This window comes from Tetrao urogallus, assembly GCF_951394365.1.
Source record: "Tetrao urogallus genome assembly, chromosome: 18".
Taxonomy (NCBI): domain Eukaryota; kingdom Metazoa; phylum Chordata; class Aves; order Galliformes; family Phasianidae; genus Tetrao; species Tetrao urogallus.
Window position 1 is genome coordinate 6631600 of NC_136831.1, and position 15146 is coordinate 6646745.

The 15146-nt window shown below is 53.9% G+C and overlaps 1 protein-coding gene across 1 annotated transcript in view; it reads left to right on the top strand.

Moving 5' to 3' along the window:
• Window positions 1-3515: 3515 nt before the first annotated feature.
• The window catches only part of MGAT5B (alpha-1,6-mannosylglycoprotein 6-beta-N-acetylglucosaminyltransferase B), a gene marked incomplete at both ends in the record, with an annotated part of 40074 nt that continues 28443 nt past the window's right edge, over window positions 3516-15146 (top strand). The window contains 2 exons of the mRNA XM_079544500.1: window positions 3516-3583; window positions 7230-7342. Coding sequence (XP_079400626.1) covers window positions 3516-3583; window positions 7230-7342 — 181 coding nt within the window. The remainder of the gene's footprint in view (window positions 3584-7229; window positions 7343-15146) is intronic.

Sequence of the window (15146 nt, forward strand, 5' to 3'; positions counted from 1 at the left end):
TGGCAAGGGTGGGAGCATTCCAAATTCCCAATGCGGAGCTGTGCTGAGGTTACCTCGAGCTGATGGGAGCTGTGGGATGCTGTGCTTTGTGCTGACCAGGCTGTGTGTCCCCACTTGGGTGCTGGGTTCTGTTGGCAGAATCCCTCCCTGACTCTCGTTCTCTCAGCGGCTTTGGGACCTGGGTGCGCAGTGGGGCCTCAGGCTTCCCAGGAGCTGTGTTTTCCCCATCCTCAGCCTTCCCGCAGGACAGAGGCACAGTGCAGTAATTGAGGCTGAGCCAGAGAGGGAGTGGAGTTGTTAGAGACCAATGAGGAGGGCCCTTATCCCCAGCCACAGCTTGAGGGGGATGGAGGAGTTACAGTTGTAAGTGATCTTATCAGCCAGAGCGTTTGGGCACTGCAGCTCCTGCAATCAAATTATATTCCCTATCTCAAGGGCAAAATTGTGCATGGGGAGAACTTGAGACAAGTGGCTTGTCACCATGTATTACTGCTTGGTGGCTCGCTGTGATCCTCTTCCAATGCAATCATTCTTTTTTCACGAAGACCCAGTGGCCTGGCGAGAAGAAATGTGGGCAGGGGCCGAGCCCTGGGGCTTGGTGGTACTGAATCATAGAATCATGGAATGGTTGGAGCTGGAAGGGACCCTAAAGGCCATGTGGTGCCACCCCTGCCCTGAGCAGGGACACCCACAGCTCCATCAGTGCTCACAGCCCATCCCCTGCCCTTGGCTGTCTGCAGGGATGGGGCACCACCGCCTCTCTGGGCAACCTATTGGAGAGTGCAGGGCTGGAGCAGAAAGTCCATGGCTGCTGAATTGGTCCTCTCTTTTCCCTGCTGCTGCCCAATCCATATGATTCAAAATAATAACAAACATACACGTGTATGTGTACATAGAACTTCAGCATATTGATTTTTGGGGGCCATTGTTTCTCAGCTTCCATAGATGATTCACTGCATTATTACCCTTCCCGGGTTTTAGATTTATCACTCCAAGCAGACAGCGGGCTGTAGTTAATTAAGCTTTTGTTTCAGGCAGCAGCAGGGGGAAGGGACAGGCTGCTGCTGTGCTGCTCCTCAGGGATGAGGGTGCCACATTCCCACCGTGGGGACACATCCTGCACCAGCAGGGGTGGCTCTGGCTGGGCTGTGGCACATCCAAAGGGCTCTTGGAGGAGCGCGGTTTGTTCGTCTGAAGCCACACAGGTTTTCAGCTGCAAGATTTGCATGCTCCCTTGAGCTGAATGGGCTTTGTGTTCCCTGGACACTGTTGTCAATGCAGTTTCCCCCTTGCGCCCTGCTGCGCTGTGTGTGGGCAATGCCTTTCCTCCTGCCTGAGCGGTTCTCCAGGCCTTGCTCAGCGCCCTGCAGGGTGAGGCACGTCTGCACAAGCAGAGCAGCAGGCTCTGTGCCCTCCCACTGCACCTGCAGGTCGGGGTTCCCTGCTAATCACTGCACCGATGGGGTTTTGCACGTTGTTAATGGGGTTGATACAACATCACCAACACCTCCGTGCTCCCGCGCAGGGTAATGGGCAGCTGCCACTTCATGTGCTGGCTGGAGCCAGAATAAAAGCTTGGTACTCAGGGATTGCAGGACCAGACTCCTGCATTTCATTCTGCTTCACCTGCAGTCCCCTGCTCTGCACCTTTGGGGTGGGATGCTGCTTTCCTCGCAGCCACTCCTGGCACACAGGAGGCACTGATTTGGCTGCTCCACTGACTGCTTCATGTTGTGCTTTTATGGGCATTAGGAAGGTTTCCAGTGCCGACATGCTGAGCTGGGCTCTGAGCTGAGGGCCCTGCTGGAGCAGCACTCTCGTGCTGATTGGGAATAATGTGGATTTGCCAAGTGTTTTCACAGCTCGGATTAGAAGCAAAAGCCTCCTGCTGGAGGATGGTGGGGGTGGAAAAGGAGATGGGGCAGCAGGACCCCCTGGTGTCCTTATTGCTCCACTCCTTCCCTCCTTTCCCTAAGGCCAGGTTAGGAAAACCAGATGCTTCGTCAGTTTAAGAGAAAACAAGGTGCACCCAACTCAATTACAAATATTTGTGCACCCAACCAGAGCTGCAGTATCTGTTCCCATGGGATGCCCACGGGAATGGCTTTGGGGTGTCGTTGTTTGGGTGTTGCAGAGCTGCCCAGGGCTGACTTTCCCTTGGCAGAGCTGTCTGCTGCCCCGATCCTCTCCTTCTGCAAATATGCATCACATCCCTCTGCCCACCTGCCTCAGCCCAGCATCACCCTGCTCAGCACAAGTGTGGCTCTTTCCCCATCCACAAAAAAAGCGTGGATGAGCACAAAAAATCCTTTTGTATTTACAACACTCTGCCAAGCAAGCTTGGGTGGCTGTTGCTTTGGGTTTTTTTCTCTCTCTCTCCTCACTTCTCCTCAGCAGAAAAGTGCTGTTTCATGGAGAATTTCCAGCTGTCTTCTGTCTGTGAGCTCTCTGTGCCTGGTGCTGTTGCAGCATTCGCTACCTGGAGCACTGCTGGCTTAAATCAGCCCCGATGTGGGTCATCAGGTAGGATGAAATCGTCACCCCTGATGCAGGAATCAGTGCCCTGGGTCCGTGCTGCTGGGTGCTGGAGAGGGGCACCCACAGGCTCCGTGTGCATCCCTTAATCCCCAAGTGCTTTTTGTGCTTGTCACCTTTGTCCCCTCCCCGCTGCATGAGCTGGGAGGACCTTTGCTGAACTCAGCAGTCGTTTCTCCCACCTCAGCTCCCACGGCCTTTCTTTGTCTGTGCAGGAAGCTGCCCTGCCTCGGCCCGGGGCTGCACGGGGAGGCTGGGAGCTGCATTGTGGGATATCACTGTGAGCCCCCAGGATGAAAACATCTCGATGGGGCAGCACAGCCCCAGGATGATGCTATCAGAGCACGACCGCAGGCAGCCCTCTTCCTCAGGAATGGGGCTCACCTGGCTCCTTGTAACCCCGAAATCAGCCAGCACCCAGCTCCACCCTGGCTGCGGGGTGATGCTGCTGCCTGCACCGCTGTGCTCCCCAACCCTGGGGCTGCTGTCTGGCACCTGGAGGGACGCGGATCCTTCCACAAGGAAGCATCCGCACTCCACGACCACCCCGCCCACCGCCTGCCACAAACCACAGTGCCACCTAAATTCGGGCTGAGACGTTGAAGAACAAATAATGTATAAATAAATACATAAATAAATATCCTTCCCCCTCCCTTTTCCCCCGAAACCCATCCGAGCAGCCGCTAGATGGCACGCCGTGCCCGCGCACCTTGCGCGGCTCTGGGCGGAGCGGCACCGGGGCGGAGCGCGGAGCTGCCCGCGGGGCTGCGCGGAACGGAGCGGCCCCGGGATGGGCAGCGGGTAGGGCGGGAGCCTGGGGGGGAGGGGGTGGGTGGGGGGACGGTGGTGGCGGATGCTCCGCGCCCCGCACCGCGCCATGCGGCCCCGCTGAGCCCCGCTCGCTGCCGCGGCGCCGGGTGGGGGGGGGTGGGGGGTTGCGGGGGCCGCCCCCATCCCCGCTGGCCCCGCAACTTTGAACGATGATCACAGTCAACGCGGATGGCAAGATAATGGTCAGGAGATGTCTCGTCACCTTGAGACCCTTTAGGTAAAGTTGGGGTTTTATTCTCTTCTTTGTTTCTTCCACACCTTGCTTATCCTTCCGGGATAGAAAGCGGGTTTTTGTTTGTTTGTTTTTGTTTTTTTTTTATTTATTTATTTTTAATTAATTATTATTATTTTGATTCTTATTTTTATTTTGTCTTGCATACGGGTTGGCTCCAGATGGAGATATCGGGAGCCCAAACAAGTTTGCCGGCAGGTCAGCGCTGGCTGCCCGTCACGGCGGTACCTTCCAGAGGTTCCTTACAGGGCTGCGTGCGGCTCTGCTCACCTTCCTCACCGATGTCGATACTCGCGAGGGAGTCGCTTCCTCCGGATTAAATCCACGGGTGTCGCTGGGGATGTGGAATCCCACACCTGAGCCGGAGGCAGCGCTGGGGCTGCAAGCCATGCCAGCACGGCTCGGTTCTCTTACTGCTTTTATTTTAGATTTATTATATTATTATTATTTTACATTTGATGCCTCCGTGCCTTGGCTCTCCCCCTCCACCCTTTGCTCTCCATCTCTATCGCACCGGAGATGCGCTTTGTTGCTCCTAGACCTGAGCCGCATGGGAGGCACCGGTAATTGCTCGGGCTTTTTCTAAGGGAAAAGGATCGAAAAGACCGTGGGAGGGGAAGCTGTGTGTGGTGGGGGGGAGGGGGATAGAGGGAGGGGAGGGGTGCACAGTGTGCTGCAGGGCGAGCCCGGGATCGTCAGAGCCATCTGACCGCTGCCTTTTTTGTTCGGCCCCCGCAGCAGGTTGTGGGGACGGGGCTGCGTTTGTGCCGTTTGCTTGCGCTCGTGTTTGGAGATGTATGGCTCTGCACAGCCTGCCCAGAGCCCTTCTCGGAGCCGGATCCCGCGGCAGCACCCTGGGGAGCCGTTGGGACACGGCCAAGGTCGTGGCTGCGGGTTGAGGGGGGTCCCCGTAGCTCTGAGCTCAGGGTCAGAGCGGGGAAAGGGGCAGAGCTTCGGGGCTGTGAGCGTGCAACCATAAGAGGTGGGAAGGACGCGTACAGCCCTTTAGCAGCGGCTGTATTCATTCCCAGGTGAGTTTGAAGTCCCCAGGTGGAAGGGATCGGCTGAGCATCCCTGCCCCCCATACCCAGCGCTGCGGACATGGCTCCTGGGGCAGGAACCCTGGTGTGCAGAGCACAGCACCTGCACGGTCCCATCTGTGTGCCCTGGGCTGTTTTGTGCTCTCCAACCAGTGCAGCCCAGTAAGATGTGCTGCCATGGCAGTAGCTGGGACAGGTCCTGTAATTCAGCTGCTTGTTTCTGGCTGCTCAGCAGAGATCCATAGTGAGATCCCTGCTCGGTTTGGGCTCCTGGCAGTGGTGCCATCAGCAAACAGCGAGCAGGAAACCTGACCCTTTGCACCAAAACATGTTAATCACACTCCAGACATGCTTAGCAAAGCGATGCAAAAAGCCCCGAGCTGTGAAAGTGCCTGCAGCAAGTGGAAAAGGGGAGAGAACAAGCGAGGCTGTGAACAGGCTGTGGGGCTGCATAGGGATGGCTCTCACTTTGGTCTTGGAAGCACCAGCTGCTTGCTTTGGGACAGTGCTGGATTTGGGCATGGATTTCACATAGGTTTGAGAGGGGTGGGAGTGCAGAGGGACCTGGCAGTAGAACCCACACATTTGAGCACCGTGGTGATGAACTGGAGGTGATGTTGGTGGCAGGCAAAGGCGGGATGGATGCTATTTGGCCATTGGAGCACTGTGACATTCAGCAAATGAGACCTAATTTGGGGAAGTCCCAGCCTACCCGATGGCAATGTGGGAGATCTGAGCCCCTGTTGTACCTCCTTCATGGCATTCATTTCTGGACAAAGGAATTTCTACCTGCTAAGGTAGAAGAGCTGAGCTGCGTCCGCTTATGTCCTAGGATCATTAATTCAGTTAGGATCTGATCCTTCTTCTTGCATCTTTCCTACTCTCTCTCTGTAACCCAATCAAAATCAAGCAGATTTTGTCTCCTAACGAGACACCAGAGCATGGATCTCCCAGCCTTTCCCTTCCTCTCTTCCCACAGTTTAACCACCACTCCTTGCCAGGTTATAATCATGAAAATTAAAATGCACAAACGAGGTCTTGGGTAATGATGAAGATAGTGTCAACAGGGTGAGAATGGAGAGTGGGATCAGCTGGGAGGATTTAAGCAGCCACCTCCTGGATGATGAACGCTTCAATGAGTGCCCTGGGAAGGGGCAGTGGGTGGGCTGTGCCCAGGGAGGACCCTCCTCACTCATGGCTGGGCTTTGCTCTCCTCCATTGGCTCTTGCAAGACCCAATGGGGCTGGGTGTTGGACAAGATAACGGGGACGGGGACTGGGATGTGCTCAGGGTCCCTGCCTGGGCTGAGCCAGAAGCTCCCTGGAAACCCATCTGCAAGGTCTGATTGAGAGGGATTGAGGTCCATGGTGATCCCCACGAGTTCACCAGCATCTGCCATGGATGGGCCATTGGGATGCAGGTCTGGATGAGCCAAGCGCTTGGTTAAACTGCTTCCCATTCCCTGAGGGAAGCTCATTTAGAAACAAGAAGTTCCTGGAGCATTTACATGGGGATTTTAGGTAGTTCTACCTCTCTTGCAGGGATCAGCTCTCCCTGCAGGTCTCCAAAGGGGACTGGGAGCACTGCTGGGGGCATTCAACATCAGAGGCTGCATTACCACGGCCTCTGCTCCCCATGGCCATGGAGCAGGGACCAGCAATGCCACATGCTGCATGGGGCAGCAGCTGCTCTGCCAGGGCCAGCAGGTGAATGCTGTAAAGCAGGGAGCTATGTTACCTCCAAAGACAGATGTGGTGCTGGATGGCAGTGCTGGGTTTTGTGCCACTCCTTCACACTGCAGATGATGTTGTTACCTTGAAACAGGAGATGCTGGATCCTGTTCTTGGTGGGCTGTTTCCCTTTGGGCCAGAGGTAGCGAGAGGCAGAAGTGCCAGTGAGCACCTGGATGGGGCCATCAGCTCCCCATGGCCATGAGATGTGGTTGGTTGAAGGCAAACCCCTTCAACAAAAGCTAATTTTATCCCTTCGAGAGGAGGCTGTGCTGCTGCCATGTCTGTTCAGAGGGCTCTCTGATGGGCAGGATTTTCCACAGTCCTTCAGGGAGAAGCCTGCCATAGTATGGGACCACCTGGCCTGGGCTCTGGGTTCTCCTTGCTGGCCCTGACTGCAGCATTTGTTCTCCTTGAGCCAAGCTTCTCCTTGTCCAAAGGGACGAGTTCATGCACGTCCCCAAAGCCGGGCACAATGGAAATATCAGCAGCCTGGTTATGGGGTGAACAAAAAGATGTTGCTTTCTTTTTTATCATTATTGTTGGCTTTATTTTATCTTTTTTTAGCTCCTGTGGGAGAAAGGGGAGGTACAAGGTCTCTCTTTTCCCTGGGCTCTCTGAGAAGGAAAATGAGTATTGTTTGCTGAGTGTTTCCTGCAGCCTGCTCTGGCTGAGCTTTCCCACCCAGCCCCTGCAAGCAGGTCACAGCGACTTCAGAAGGTGTTTTGGGGTGAAACACGCCGTTTTGCTGCCAGGGATTGGGCAGGAGCATCTCGGGGCTCCTCCTGCTCAATAAGGCCGCGGTTGGGGGCAAGAAGCCGTTCCGCACCCCTCCTTACGGCTTTGCTTTCTTCCCCTCAGGATATTTGTGCTGGGCATTGGATTTTTCACTCTGTGCTTCTTAATGACGTCTCTGGGAGGGCAGTTCTCAGCCAAGCGCCTGGGGGATTCGCCCTTCACCATCCGAACTGAAGGTAAGCGCCTCTCCATGGCCTTGCAGCCCAGCCGTGGTCCAGCCAAGCTGGGGATGCAGAATGTCCCACCCCAGGGGATACACTGCTGCACAGCTGAGCACGGACAGACCGTGCTGTCAGCAGGAGTCAAGGTTTCCAGAAACCTGCCCAAGTCCCTGGGTCCACCCCAAAGGACTCTATGAAGTTGGGGTAAAATGACAGCAAAAGGCCAATGTCCCCTTTCTGGATGCCTGGTGGGACAATTTTTCCCATCCTTATTCTAGTCACCTATTTAACCCAAATCTGAGTCTATTGCCTCCTGCCCTTGGTGTCTTTGCATTCACCAGCACAGTCCTGGGGCTGGATCTCATTTGTTTTCCTAATTTCTTGAGTCCCTATGGTTTGTAGTACTGGCTAAGGCAGGTACTGCTGTGTTAGTAAGCTCAGAAACTCAGATTTTTTAGTCCATTGGGTGGATTTTCATAATGACTTATTGCTTCCAGATGAATTGCTGCAGATTTGGCTGCTGCTGTATCTCTTGTTTGGGAAAATTTGATCTGCTTGTTGTCTTAACACCTGGGACAGGAGGGCTCACCCTATGTGGGGAGCGAGAAACCCCAAAAGGAAAGCAGGACCCAGACCTCAGGGTGTGTACAGGGCTGACTTTGGGTGGAGCTGTGTGATGTCCCAGCCAGGGACATCATCACCTGAGAGGTGGTGGCTCCTGGGAATGGGGATGAAAACAGATCACCCATCTCCAGAAATTGGGAGGGATGGTTCACGTTGGCCAGCCTCACCAATGCCACTGGGGAAAATGGGGATTGAAGCCCGGCGAGGTGGAAAAGCTCCATGTAAAGCACACGCTGGTGCCTGGGTTGGAATTCTAGCTGTGCTCTGCTTAGGGCAGACCTCGATTCCCCCCAGGTCCCATGGAGGAACACTGAGCTGTGCCAGGGGAGCACTGAGCACCTGTAAGATGGGGAGAGGGGAACACGGATGGGTTCGCTGCTTCTTAGCGCTGGGATATCTCAGTAGATCGATTTGAATAACAAACGGGCATTTAATTAACACGTGTTATGGATCCCAAGGAAACCCAAGAAATATCACTGGTTGTTATCGTTGCTGTTAAGTGCATGGTGCTGGTCTGAAGACAAGCTCAAAGGAGCAGGTTAATTTGGCCGGGCTGATTAGCTGCTAATGTCAGTAATTGTGGGAAGAGGGCCAGCTGTTATGTGGAGCTGGATGGGCTCAGGACTGCTGGGTGCAGAGGCATGGTTGGGTGTGTGCTCAGATGTGCGTGTTGTGGGACAGGCTCTGAGCGTGCGAGGTCCTCTGTGTGCTGTCTGAGCAAGGGGCTCGTTGATGCATCGGGTTTAATGGCTCCCTTTGAGCATCGTTCATTATTAACTAATTAATTTTTCAGTGCAAGCTGGCAGCATCCTTTCCCATCTGCTCTGGGTGTGAGCTGCCTCGCTAATGCAGCAGGTGCAGCTTGGGGCCAGCAGGGCTCTGCTCGTGGGATTCTCCCTGCAGGCCTCCTTGCCTTGGAGCTCTGCTGTCCTCACGTCCGTGCATCCCACCAGGTGCACGTGGGGCTGCCAGCACCTCCAGGTAATTCACATGGGAGAACTGTGGATAAGAGGTGACCATTCATTGTAGTGCTGGTTTCAAAGCTACACTGGGGCTATTCTTGCTTTTCCTGACCCTCGGGTGCTGCAATCCCAACTCTGCTCTTGGCCTGATGTGCATTTTTCCAAACTGTGCTCTGAGGAGAGCTTATGGAAATGCCACAGCCTTGCCCAGAGCTTTTTCAGCATCTGAGCAGCGCGGGCAGCCAATCAAAACCAAAATGAAGATGGATGGAAGGCAGGAGCATGAAAAGGAGAAATGGATAATGTCACAGCCTGGAAGTTAATCCCGTTTTTAATTTTATTTTTATATGTGAATCTCCTCCTAGGAGACTCTCTCCAGCCCAATCTCTGTGTGTGCCAGAAATTGTTGCTCAGATGGGTTCTCTGCTCAGTGATTTGATGCAGCGGATGCTTTGCGTCCTAAAGATAAATAAAAACCTCGAGGAATGCATGGTATTTTATCCTAATCCTGCTGCCAAATAAACACAGACAGAGGTTCCTTTGTTTTGATATGGTCACCGGGAGAATTTGTTCCACAAGCAAGGATCTGGATTGGCAAAAGGCATCTCCTGTGTGGGAGATGCGCTGGGAGCAGACTTACACTTGAGAGGTTCAGCTGTCTGTGCCCTCACCGCACCTCCTCTCTTGCATTTAAAACATTTTTATTCCTCCCAAACATGATTTGTTTTAGTGCTGGGTAGGGCTGGTTTGGGGCAGGGCAATGACCTTGGAAAAGCTCTGAGATCTTTAATGGGGAGCAGGAAACAAAGAGCATCCCTGTGAGGATGCTGCCCCATGCCGGGTTGGAGAAAGATGTTTGGGGGTCTGGTCTTGGGGCTGCAGGGTAGGGACACAGATGGGATGCTGAGCAGCCCATGGGCAGGGTCAGTGGGGTTGTGATGCACACAGGTGCATGGCAGTGCTACCGTCCTGGGCTGCCAGATGGCTCTGGTTTGTTGCATTGGGGTAAAGGGCTCAGGAGAAGTCCTGCAGCCAACACAAATTGTGCTGGAAGTGGCACTGACTATCACCTGGCAGAAATCCTGCCCTGCTCTCCCCAGAGCAATTCTTGCTGTGTTGTGCTGTGCCTTTCTGATTCCTGGAGTCTCACCTGCTTAAAGCAATTTCTTCCATCGATGAGCACAGGAGTGGAGAAAGGGATTGTCTGGGGCTGCAAAGCACTGCTGAGTCCTTCGCTGTTTGTGATTTCTCTCTCCTGGGAGGAGGGATTCTCATGGAGGGGGCGGAGGAGGGAGAGCTGAGCTGCAAAAGGTAATGCTGAAGGTTGTTCAGGGTTTTGTAGGGCATCTTTGCTGTTCCAGAGTCACAGCACCATGAAACGCCGGGATCTCATGTTAGTTCAGTGCCTTCAATGGCTCCCTGAGGAGCAGAGCAAAGAGGCCAAACAGAAATGTGAGAGCTGACATGATCCCCTCAGAGGGGCCCTTTGCTCTCGCTCCCGTTTCTGCTGGCCTTCCGTCTGCTGTGGTTCATCCCAGCTGGGTTTGTGTGGCCAGATAGCATCATTTGTTCTCATGGCAGATGCAGAAAGGTCAAGCTCAGCATCTAATGATCAGAGAGAGCTGGAGTACCTGCGCCGTGCTGCCCTGCAGTTGGCTGTGCTCACACGGAGGAGGAGGAAGAGGAGGAGGAGGGGAAGGTCTGTGTGTGGCCCTGACCCTCTGCACATGGTTAAGGTGGGGGAGGACAGCCAGGAGGAGACAGCTTGGCTCTGCTGAGAGGTAGAAAAACACAGATGTGCCTGTCTTGGCATCCTGCAGTCTGTTGTGTTATACCTCTGTCTTAGGAAGGGTAACTTCTGCTTTCACCCTTTCAGGCAGAAATGCAGTTCATTTGGCAGGAGATTGGCTTGGCATCAGCAAAATACCCTGAAGTGGCCTTTGCCAGACCATTGTATGCAACCTGTTCAGGTCTCTGGCTGGGGAGCGCCCTGGGAGTAAGTGCCTGGGCTGCTCCTCTGGGGATGTGACACATGGCTGTGTGGTTCAGGGCGCTCATGGCTCCCTTTGCCCTCAAGAAGCCATGTAAGTTATGCATCTGTCTCATTGCCTTAATGCATGCTGAAGACAGCAGGAGAACCAGTTGCAAAGCCTCGTGTAACCCCATAGCAATGACAGGGCACACCGCAGAGCGCGGGACGGAGCTGGGCAGGTTCAGCTGTGCAAAGCTGGCTGTAATTACCGCCAGCTCCATTCCGAGCGAGCCGCGATTCTCTGCAGGGCTGCTTCTGTTGTGTTGGATGTTGTTGATGCTGTTTGCTGAGCAGTGCCGTGGCTGTAAGCACCTTGTCAGGATGCGCTGCTGGAGCGCCGGCGTCTTGCCCAGGCAGCACCGGGTGACGGGGACAACACCGCTGTCACAGCACCGTGACCTGCATTCAGATGTTCCTTATGCAGAGCTCCCTCGAAAGGCAGCAGGAGACTTTCCCATCTGACATCCCGCAGAGCAGCGTGGCTGTGGCTGCCCAGCTCCCCATGGTGGGTGCTGTTGGCAGCAAGGCTGCTCTGTGGCATGTGTCCCCAGTGGGTCCTGCGTGTCCCTTCAGCTTAGCTTTTCTGCCTGGGCTTTGTGTCCCCCCAGCCCCGCTCCCTGCTGCTCCCAACAGATGCTCAGATGCTCTGGGGGCTCTTTAAAGCAGCTGCACGAGGCAGCAGGAATCACTTACGCTGCTCTTGCTGCTGAGTATGGGGAGGCTTCATTAGTTATTGGTTAAAGTGGTGCTGGCGGGTGTGGGTGCTGCTGGCTGTGCTGCTGCAAGCACCAGGAGAAGTGGTATTGGGTTAAAAGCATGTCCTCTGCATGCAGTGTCCCCATGGGCATTGCCCTGTGGCAGCAAAGGGGCTCGGTGCTGTTCTCCCATGCCCAAAACCCACTGGGTGCTTTGGCCTTGGAGCAGTCCCCATCCATTCCACGAATGCATGCACTGCGCAGGTCCCCACGTTGCTGCAAAGGGATTTTAAAGTGGAGCTGTAAAACTTTACAGCTCTGACTAAATTGCTCTTCCAAGCAGAGAAATTTGTGCCGTGGAAATAGGGAAATGAGGACATCCAGCTGCTTGGGATGGGGTGGGAACAATGGTTTGAGTGGAGCACTGCAGCCCCTCCTGCCCCATCCCAGCAGTGTCAGGGTGCAGCGTCCTGCTGGCCCCCAGCACTCCGTTATCTCCATCAGCAGTGGCTCCCAGGGAATGATTAAATCAATTAATTGATTTTCCAACGCTTGCAAGAAACTCAAACGGCATTTCCATCAAACTCTGATGAGCAAACAGCCCTCCATGGCCTGGAGGAATGTTAATGGCTCTCTGGGCTTTTATTACCCCTTTCACACTTAAATCAAAATTCGTCCTGCACCTGGGAGCAGTGGGTACTTGAGGAAATAAAGCACAGTGGGAAGCAGAGCAGCCTCTGAAAGTGATTTTTCCCCACTGGGGTCCCAGCTGCAAAGCCAGGGTCCAGCTTTGCTCTCCACATCCTCATTTTCCCTGTGGTGTGTTACATGGGGCAGCACTTCTGGACTGTCCCTGTTGCCCCCAGGTCTCTGTCCCTTTTGATGTGTGTGTGGGGAAAAGGTAATAAAAGTGGGGGGTGTTGGGGCAGCTCTGAGCTCTCTTGCAGCAATGTCTCCTGTCTATGAATGTTTGTGCTGCTCAGCTTCCTGTCTTTTCTTATTTGTACTGAAATATGGAGCATAGAGGTGCACGTAGCACTGAGCTGCAGCAATACATTTCTGTGCAGAGGTGTTGGGGGACAGAGGTGAGCAGGTGGCAGTGCCCAGCCCTGCCAGAGTGTGGCACCCCCAGTGCCGTGCAGTTAGTGCTGATTGCACCACAGCAGGCAAAGGGATGGATCAATCCAAGGGGGTAAATTGTGTGCTGCCCAGCTAATATCATCTCCTTCATCAGCCCTCCCCTGCTGACTTAAGACTGCTTAATTCGCTGATTATGGGGCAGCCAGTTCCCTGCTGACTGTTGGCAGGAGCAAGACTGCTGAACTCTCTGTCGTTGGCATGAATGCTGTTGTGTGGCTCCTTGTGATTTTCACAGTGGCTGAAGTGGTCTGTGTTTTCCTCTGCATAGTTTAGATGATGTCAGTGGGTTTTCAGATGGCAGCGATTGCTTGGTGTGCCCATGCTGGTGACTCAAGGGCTCTGGCCAGAGTGGGTGATGAAGGGATCACAGTATGGTTGGGTTGAAAGCGTCCTTATATCCCATCCAGTTCAGACCCCTGCTGTGGGCAGGGCCACCTCCCATAGACCAGGCTGTCAAAAGTGCATCCAACCTGGCCTCAAGCACCTGCAGGGATGGGGCACCAACAGCATCTCTGGGCAGCAGCGCCAGCGCCTCGCTGTGATACCTGCCTCATGTGTAATCTGAATCTCCCCACCTTTAGTTTAAAGCTATTACCCCTTTCCTATTTCTACATTCTCTGATAAAGAGTCTCTTTCTCTAAACAGTAGACTGGATGATCTTTAAGTCCTTTTCACAGAATCACAGAATCACAGAATTGTAGGGGTTGGAAGGGACCTCCAGAGATCATCGAGTCCAACCCCCTGCCAAAGCAGGTTCCCTACAGCAGGTCACACAGGTCGGCATCCAGGCAGGTCTTCAACATCTCCAGAGGAGACTCCACCACCTCCCTGGGCAGCGTGTTCCAGTGCTCCGTCACCTCACTGTACAGAAGTTCCTTCGCACATTTGTGCAGAACTTCCTATGCTGCAGTTTCCAGCCGTTTCCCCTTGTCCTGTCTCCATTCACCACTGAAAAGAGTCTGTCCTCGCCATTCTGCCCCCCACACCTTAGATACTTATAGACCTGGCTCAGGTCCCCTCTCAGTCTTCTTTCCTCAAGGCTGAACAGACCCAGTTCACTCAGCCTTTCTTCATAGCAGAGATGCTTCAGGCCCTTCACCATCTTTGAGGCCCTCCGCAGGACAAGCCTAAGCCTTTCTATGACACTGTCCCTTCCTAGGGCTGCAGACCAGGGGTGGCTCAGGTCTGCCCTGGGGCTCAACTGGTGCCAACTAGCGCAGCATTTCCGTGCTGTGGCTGCGATGGATTACGTTCCAGGGCTAGCAAGAGCCCTCGGCAAGTTGCTTTGCTCTTTTAATCCGCTTGAACCAAAATCAATAGTGCGGGTTAATAGAGGCGTGCGGCGGGTTCGTGCTTTCAGATCAGCACCACGGCCAGCGCCCGCCCCGCGCATCTCCGTCCCTGCGGCCCCGGGGCGGCGCGAAGCTGAAGGCTGGGCGCTGCTGAGCAGCCGGGAGCAGCTGCTCCTCCCTTGCAATCCACCTTGTCCTTTCGAGGAGTTTAAGTAGCCTCCGGTTGTCCTTAGGAGGAGGAAAACAAAGCTGAGCAAATGATGCTTTAGATTGAAATTAATTCAGCTGGTATTTTCAGTGGATGTAAGTAATACCTCAGCATCGCTGAGCAAATTCCCTGCTTGTAGCGGAGCGTTCAGCTGTAGTGCGACAGCCAGGCAGGGATGTGACTTATGTCTGAGAAGGAGGGAAAAAAAATCCACAACTGATCAGCCATGTTACAAACAGCGAGGATATATTGTCAAATTGCGTTCTCAACGCCAGGGGATGCCTTCAGAGCAGGGAGGTGGGCTCAGATGTGCCTCAGTTTCCTCAGCACGGCTGGGAGGACCCACCCACACCTCGACACGTTGGCAGTTCCATCAGTTTTGCAGAGAAACACTTTTTTTTCTTCCATCCACATCCCGACACGTCGGCTGCTGACTGTTCCACCGCTTCTGCAGAGAAACTCTTTCTTCTTCCAATAGCCATCGCCCTGAGGGGATGCTTTCTTTTCCTCCCCTGATTTCATCCAATTACTTAGCTGTATGCTCTTCTGAGGCACCATAAATAATTCTCCTCCCTTCGCTGTGTTTACCAGCACGTCTCACGAAATCCAGTAAGATATGATTGATTGCAATCATTATTTCATAGTGCCGCTATGAAAACCTCTGTCAGGTTTGGTGATTGCCTTTAAAGAGTGCCTGCCGCTCAGAGAGCTGTCAGGAGCTGTCAGACTTTAGCAAACTCCAATTAATCCATTGAGCAGTTTTCCTTGTGTTTTCTTTCCCATCAGAGCTGATTATCAGGGGTAATTAGAATATTTCTCCTTTTGTATTTTGCTTTTGTTTTGCTGAGAAAAGTCGCTTGCCAGGC